Source organism: Phalaenopsis equestris, unplaced genomic scaffold (genome assembly GCF_001263595.1).
Source record: "Phalaenopsis equestris unplaced genomic scaffold, ASM126359v1 Scaffold000600, whole genome shotgun sequence".
Classification (NCBI taxonomy): Eukaryota; Viridiplantae; Streptophyta; class Magnoliopsida; order Asparagales; family Orchidaceae; genus Phalaenopsis; species Phalaenopsis equestris.
In genome coordinates, this window is record NW_018165040.1 from 1406810 (window position 1) to 1415300 (window position 8491).

The 8491-nt window shown below is 34.1% G+C and overlaps 1 protein-coding gene across 1 annotated transcript; it reads left to right on the top strand.

Annotated features, from left to right (window-relative positions):
• The first annotated feature begins 4549 nt into the window (after nt 1–4549).
• On the top strand, nt 4550–8047 carry LOC110029746 (1-aminocyclopropane-1-carboxylate synthase 7-like). The gene is made up of 4 exons (XM_020732172.1): nt 4550–4717; nt 4872–5000; nt 6848–7008; nt 7168–8047. Exons 1-4 carry the CDS (start codon nt 4550–4552, stop codon nt 8045–8047), a joined length of 1338 nt encoding a protein of 445 aa, XP_020587831.1.
• Nucleotides 8048–8491: the final 444 nt, after the last annotated feature.

Genomic DNA, 8491 nt, shown 5'->3' on the forward strand with positions numbered 1-8491 from the left:
AATATCGCCCTCATAATTTGGGTTTAATTTGAGTTCTATTTGCAATTGTCTAATGAAGCACCCTTAACTATTTCAGAGCAAGTAGGTTGTGAATCCAAATTGAAATGTGTTTCTTTTGCTATTGTTGGGGATGATTTGTGTCTCTCATTCATAGGATCTCTCTGATAGGATAATTATTTAGACATGTTCTAAACCTCGCGGATAATGATATAGAAGTTTTAAAAAACAACAAATTTATACATATATGTCGTGTACTTTGAATTGTTGGTTGGCAGCTGTGAGTCAGTTGTAAGTCCCTTGAGGTTGAGGGTTCGAATTCCCGACAGTCGCTTTATGAAGGGTGGTATTTGAATGGTTAAACAAATTAGGGGTAGCTGGGGGCTCTTGTAATACCCTCCGGCCTTTCCTTTTCAAATATATATAGTATAAACATTATATCAAAATTATCTAAAATAAAACTAAGTTATAAAATGTGCAACAATATATTTGGATTTTCTTATGGGTAAAACATTTAGATATCCATATTATTGATGAATGTTATATTACTTAATGACACGTTGCTTTATATATTATTGGTGTTATTTTTTTTTCATAGAAAATTTTAAGATATTGTTCATGTGCAGATTGGATTTTATAAATCAAATGTTGTAAATTAGTTAACTATCAAGTTGTATAATTGATGAGAAAATTAAAATAAATAAATAAATAAAGAGTTATCAGCGTAAGTGTTCAACCATTTCTTTGAGTGGTAAAACCAAAAATTATTTCGTCAAATTAGTGTTTAATTATTTTAAAAAATCATGACTATTCGTCAAAAAAATTGTTGTATGGGGTGATTGAATATAGAAATAATTATAAATATTCTTATAAGTTCGTATTCTTATGATCAAAACGTTCCTAAAATCATATTGACACGCAAGAATCTCGGCGCACATTTTGACCGAGAGCTTCAAAATTCAAATTTAGAAACATTGTGCTCTGATTTATGATCAAATGAAGGGTCTTAGGGAGACGGGCCTGATGACATAAAAAACAACCCGATCCGAGTCCAATTGCACCCAAATCATGCACTCAAAATATAATTGTATGCTTTGAAATATATTTTGGAGTTTGACTAGTATGGTCAAATCGAGCGTCTTGACGAGCCATATATCACTTATTTCTAACATCATTAAGGTGCTTAAATGTTCATAGAATATCATTTGATCAAAGGGATCACTTTGGGTTGTTCAATGGAATAATCCGGATTCATGTAATATTTATGGAGCATGCTACTTACAAAATCTATAAATTGACCTCCACCTTATGCATGAAGAGGAAATTGGGCCTGGAAGAGAAAGTTGAAGGAGGTGCAAGCTCTTAAGGATTCCTGAGCTCCACTGCTGCCTGAAAAACGTTGTCGAGCCGTCGCAGCAACCAGACCACTGTTGCCCGACTAAAATCGTAGAGCTGCCGCCACAGCTAGGCCATAATTGTCTTGACACCGTTGTCTGGTCAGCTCCACCGTCAGACCACTGTCACTGCTCAACCACCGTCATTAAGTCACCGCCACTGTCGGACAACCATTGCTCGATCACTGTTATTGCCACCACTGGGGCACCATTGTCTGGCCAAAACCACCACTGAACCTCAGCCTTTTGACCTTCATCACCGTTGTACCATTGTTGCCCGACCCTCACCTTTGCCTAACCACCGTTGCTACTACCAAACCACCGTCGTATAGCCACAACCAACCCCATACCACCACTACGCGTCTGCCATTGTCGTTGAGCCGTTCCATCATCATTGGGCCACTGTCACCACACCAAACCATCGTATGACCATCGTCGTCGCTAGACCAGTGTCTCCCAACCTCCATTATTGTTGTCATCAGATCACGAGCTTGAAATGATACTGTTCATAAACATAAATTAACCAAACAATAAGTTGTTCAAGCTTGTTTATTTAGTAATTGAATACTTATAAAAATGTTCAAGCTTGTTTAACTAATTATTCAAATGATCATAAATGAGCTTTAATCAAGTTGACCACAATTAGCATGTCAAATGCTCGATTCATTTGCAACCTCACGCAAGATGGCTAATGTTGCCACTACCAAGGCTCTGCTTGCAGACCATCATCATTGTCGCCTTCAGACCACAACCACCACTAACGACACTAGCATCAGACTTTTTGGCACTCGACCTCTACTAATGTCTTTTATTTGTAGCAGTCGGGTCACAACCACTTCCTCAATATTTTCTGCCACTTTCCTGGTAAAAATCACACTCCACTCATGTAATATTGCTTCTGGGTATTCAAAGGCCGAGAAAGTCTTGTAACATATATCAGCATAGCGCAATCATTTCACTTAAGTCAGACCTCATGATTTTTGCCCCTTCAAATTTTCCACGTAAAAAACTCTTGTCGTCTTTTTGTCAATTTCTTTTTACCAGTATCTGTGTCAGATTTTCGTACAATATTAAGACTTTAATATGACACACCACCGCCGTGAATTTATAAGCACCCGACAAGGATATGATAGGATATGTCATACTTCAAATTTTCCACGTAAAAAACTCTTGTCGTCTTTCTGTCAATTTCTTTTTACCAGTATCTGTGTCAGATTTTTGTACAAGATTAAGAAGTTAATATGTCACACTACCGCCGTGAATTTACAAGCACCCAACAAGGATATGATAGGATATGTCACACTTCAAATTTTCCACGTAGAAAACTCTTGTTGTTTTTCTGTCAATTTCTTTTTACCGGTATATGTGTCAGATTTTCGTACAAGATTAAGACGTTAATATGTCACGCTACCGCCGTGAATTTACAGGCACCCAACAAGGATATGATAGGATATGTCACACTTCAAATTTTCCACGTAAAAAACTCTTGTCGTCTTTCTGTCAACTTATTTTACCAGTAACTGTGTCAGATTTTCGTACAACATTAAGATGTGAATATATCACTCTACCGCCGTAAATTAAATTAATTAGTATGTAATTAATTAAAATAGTATATTTATTTATTTCTGGAATAATAAATTTATTTATTTGTCAATCTGATAGGTACAAATCATAACAATGATTTTCTGAGAAGCCATCCAAGCTACCCTTTATAGAAAATGTACTTTTCGCCCCTTCCCTTTTTGAACCTTCTCTTTACTGAATCGTCAACTCAAATACCTTATAACTCATTTTTGTTGCTCAACAGAAATAAAAATAGAGCAGAAAGTATGATGAACATTGCTCTATAGTGTGAACAAGCTTCCAACTTGATCATCATCTCTAGCACGAATTCTAAAGCTAGGACGGATTTACCGTCCATCTGCTTACAATGCAAAACCATTGGGACTGTTTGGAACATAAATTATATTAATTATCTTTTTTTATCTTATTACAATACACATTTAAAAAAAAAAAGATAAATAAATATAAAAACTTGGGGTAGTTTGGTTCCTGAAAAAATGATGGGAAATTTACATGCATACCACACAAGTCCTATATATTTACATATTTCACACTCAAAGTTTCATATTTACACTTATAACACTTTGACATCATAAACTTATGCATTAAAATATACATATTTCACTTCTAAAACTATAGTGATAATGGTAGTTTTGATGTGACGTTAAAATTTTGAATTGTATGCATGTAAATATGAATATATATATAGGTGTTGATGCATAAATTCATGAGAATTGTGTGGTATGTATGTAAATGCCGCAACAATGAATTAGAGAAGAAAAGTGCATTTAAAATTTTAAAAAATTATAGCCAAATAATAAACACTTCTACTTTACTATTTTATGGGAATAATTGTTATAAAAAAAAGGGAAATTTACCTACCTAGCACACAATTCTTACTGTATTTACATATCTGACATCTAAACTTTCATATTTACATACATGGCACATTGGTGTGCTATTTTATGTGACATCTAAACTTTCATTTGCATGTAGGTTTAATTTTGTTTGGAGTAATTTATTTGAATTTGATATAAATTAAACTTTGGAGATTAGTTTAATTAAAGTCCTAGTATTTTTTTTTTTTTTTTTGCTATAAAAAAAACTCTCATATTTTAAAAACTTAACCCTTGTAATTGGTTGAAATACATTAAATTTTATGTTAAATAAAATTTTTAATTTTGTTTTAAGATAAGTGCGATAAAAATTAATTAAAAAAACTAATTTAAGGTCCTTAATTATATGCCTAATGAAGCTGAGATATCAAACCATGAAAATATCTCACTGTGCTGCAAATCTGAAAACAGCTGTCCAAACACTCAGCAGATAACACTCTCCATTAAATTAAAAAAAAAGAAAATTGCCACAAAAAAATTAGAACCAATCATTAGCTTAATTGAATGTTAATATAATTAATTTCATGCAAATTTATAGTCCCATGCATGACCAGCTTGGGCTTTGGAGCCCTATAAATATGAGCAATTTATGGCAGACAATCAATTCCTTGTAGCCTTCTCCTTCTTTTTTCTAAGTCTTTCTCATATTAATACTTGTCTCAATCTAATCTCTGCTATCAATAACTACTAATTAAAATCATGTCTAAAATGTTTGGGAAAGAGGTGCCATTGTCAAAAATGGCGGTGTCTAAAGCTCATGGAGAGGACTCTCCATACTTCGCTGGCTGGAAAGCTTATGAAGAGAATCCTTATGATGCTGTAAGAAATCCTGATGGAGTTATTCAGATGGGCTTAGCTGAGAATCAGGTAAGTTTAGTTCAATAATTCCTCATGAGGTGCGAGTTTAAAAAGCAAAATTTTAGCTTTTAATTAATTAATTTCTTTATATAATTTAATTGCAGTACATGAGTTGTGCAAGTAAACATTAACTTTGGGCTGTATTTTTTTTTTCTCTTAATAGCTTTCTTTTGATCTGCTGGAAGAGTACCTGGAGCTGCACCCAGAAGCTTTTAGCTGGGGCTCTGACTCCTCTAGTTTTAGAGAAAATGCTTTGTTTCAGGACTATCATGGCCTCCAAACTCTCAGACAGGTCTCTCTCTCTCTCTCTCTCTCTCTCTCTCTCTCTCTCTGCGCAAAGAAGAAATATTAGATGCGTGGAACTCACCTACACCCAATAGGAAGCGAGAGGAGAGGAAGTGAGAGTGTCCGCCTTTCTCTAGCACTCAATAAGATGAGCACTTAGTATTTCTATATTTACATAATGTTTAATTACTTAAGTGGGACTAAGGCCCTCTTCCATTCAAAGAAGATTTTAATGAACATTATTCAAATAATCTGGATCATGTAATTGAGCCATCATTAGGGGTAAGCCTGTCAAAGCGACTCGTTCGTCACGAACAGCTCATGTTCGGCTTTTTAAGAAGTTCGTGTTTTACTTGTTCGCTAAGTTAGCGTGGCTCATTTTGCCTCAAACTACTGCTCATCAATTTTATATATATATATATATATATCAATTAAAAATACAATAATTATTTCAAGCCAAAACGAGCGGAACAAGAACACACAAATCTTTGTTCGTGTTCGGCTCGTTTATATATATATATATCAATTAAAAATACAATAATTATTTCAAGCCATAACGAGCGGAACAAGGACACAAATCTTTGTTCGTGTTCGGCTCGTTTATATATCGAACGAAAAAAAAAATTGTGTTTTGCTTGTTTGCTTAACAAATGAATCGAATACGAGCTGTTTGCAAACAACGAGCCGTTTTGACATCCCTGTATACAAAAATCCAAAATAGCTAAGAGAACGAGCCGAACACAAACACACTTTTTGAGCTCGAAATATAAACGAGCCGAACACGAGCGAGAGCTCATTTACACCCCTAATTAGGGTGTAGAATTAGGATTTCTCTGGGGTGGACAATTGCTCATCGGAATAGAATTTGAATATTTTTTCTATATAAATAATAAAATTTAATATTTATTTATGAATATTATTAAACAATTTAATAATTTTACCCCTTCTTAATTTATATTTTTACCCAATACTTTAAGAATATAGACATTTTATGGTTTTTGCCCACGCAAAAAGCAATGTTTCGGGTGCCATGTATGTGGATAATTACACATATACATGGTCGAGAATTTAATAAAAAAAATTATGAGTTATGGTTTTAACATGAATTTTGATAGTTGAGTGAGAATTAAAAAAAAAGATGAAAGAAGAAGCTAGATTTGTAAATCGCAATGTTTCGAGTGCTTTGCATGTAAAAAGCTCATTAAATAATGCTGGTTTGGCGCCTAACTATTATAATTATTTAAATTTAATTATAATTCTTCTGAATTAGAAAGATTATGGAATATTTATTATTGTGACGTATCTAATTTTTTTAATGGAAAAAAAAATTAAGAGGAAAAAATGATAAAGTACTACAAAATTTAGCATAAGGGATGCTTAAAAAGGACAACCAATCAACTCTTAACTTCGAGTAAATATTAGGGTCTATTTGGGTCCGCTTGTGTGTTTCAGGATAAGCAGCTTATCCTAAAACGGACCCACGGGTCGACAGGGGGGGTCAACCCGCGACCTACTTTTAGTGTAAAAAACACAAATGAGGCAGATAGTATTTTCAAAAATGTTCAAACAAAACGGTTAGGATGCGTTCTCAAAAACACCGCCGGACATATAAGCTGCCGCAAACATACCCTAAGCCAATAAAATAATACATCTTATATGAGCCCGAAGCCCGGTCCGACCGGTATTCATTATCGTGTAACATGTTAAGCATTACAAATCTTTTTGGTTACGTAAGATTTTCTACTTAACATTAATACTCTCACATTCCAAACTAGGCATAAATTGTCTTTCTCATATAATTAATCAATCATATTAATACTATGATATATTCCTCTATTTTTCTTTATTAATCAGGCATTGGCTAGCTTTATGGAGAAAATAAGAGGTGGTCGATCAAAGTTCGATCCCAACTGCATCGTCCTCACCGCCGGCGCCACCGCCGCCAACGAGATCCTTACCTTTATCTTAGCCGACCGCGGCGATGCCTTACTTGTCCCAACTCCTTATTATCCAGGGCAAGCATTAATCTTTTATTTACTTCGTCTAAATTTTAAATATAATATTTTGATCATCCATGTTTTGATTGGAAATATTAAATAGTCAAAATATTATATTTAAAATTTTGAATTATTAAAATGTTATATTTAAAGTTTGTGTCTCTGTTGATGTAATAGGTTTTTGAGAGACCTGCAATGGAGAACTGGAGTCACCATCTTCCCCGTCCATTGCTACAGCTCCAATGGCTTCCAACTGACTCTCTCCTCCCTCGAAAAAGCCTACGCTGAAGCCAAAGCTTCCAACTTTAATGTCAGGGGTCTTCTGATGACCAATCCTTGTAATCCTCTGGGCACCTCTGCCTCTCTTTCTCTTCTCCAAGACATAATTCACTTCATCTCAGACAAAAACATTCATCTGATCTCCGATGAGATCTACTCTGGCTCTGTTTTCTCTTCTACAAACTTATTCAGCATTTCAGACCTCATCACTGATGCCATCTCTGAACAAGTTCATATTGTTTATAGCTTATCGAAAGATTTGGGCCTTCCTGGTTTCAGAGTTGGAGCTCTGTATTCCTATAACGACAGAGTTGTTAAAACAGCTAGAAGAATGTCAAGTTTCAGTCTTGTTTCTTCTCAGACTCAAAAATTGCTGTCTTTTATGCTGTCAGATGAGGAGTTTACAGTGAGATATATAGAGAAGAATAGAGAGAGACTGAGAGAGAGATATGAATTAGTTGTTAATGGGTTGAACGAAGCAGGGATTGAGTGCTTGAAAGGAGAGGCAGGGCTGTTCTGTTGGGTGAATATGGAGAAGTTGATGGAGGAGGAGACGAATGAAGGAGAAGCAGAGCTCTGGAAGGTGATAATTGATGATTTAAAGCTTAATATATCACCAGGTTCTTCATGTTGTTGTGCTGAACCAGGTTGGTTCAGACTTTGCTTTGCTAATATGAGCAGAGAGACGTTGGAGGTGGCGCTGAAGAGAATGAAAAATTTTGCTCAGAAGAAGGTCGCTGCTAAGAAGAAGAAGAGGAACAATGTTTACTTCTGTTGATTAATTATACTTAGTTGTACTTAATTTGTTTAATTAATCAGATGAAAAGTAAGTTGTACTTAGTTGGACACTTTGAGAAATTAATGCTATTTTCATTGGTACGTACAGGTTGATATGTGAGTTTTGAGTACTGTATATATCTTAATTGCATTTCATGAAATAAATGTTAATTATTAATTTTCACTTTTTTTTTTATAATATTGATCTACTGGCACAATACACCAATTTATATATTTCATTATTACATTTTGATAAACAAAAATATATTTTTTTTGCATATTTTTATTTATATTTTGTATATGTTGAATGTAACCCCATTGTATCTATAAAAATGGTCCTTTTTTTCCAAATTTACCACAGTTTTGATGTTTTATATACCTGACGTCTAAATTTTAATATTTACTAAGATTAAAATTTAATATTATAGTAAGTTTAAAATATATG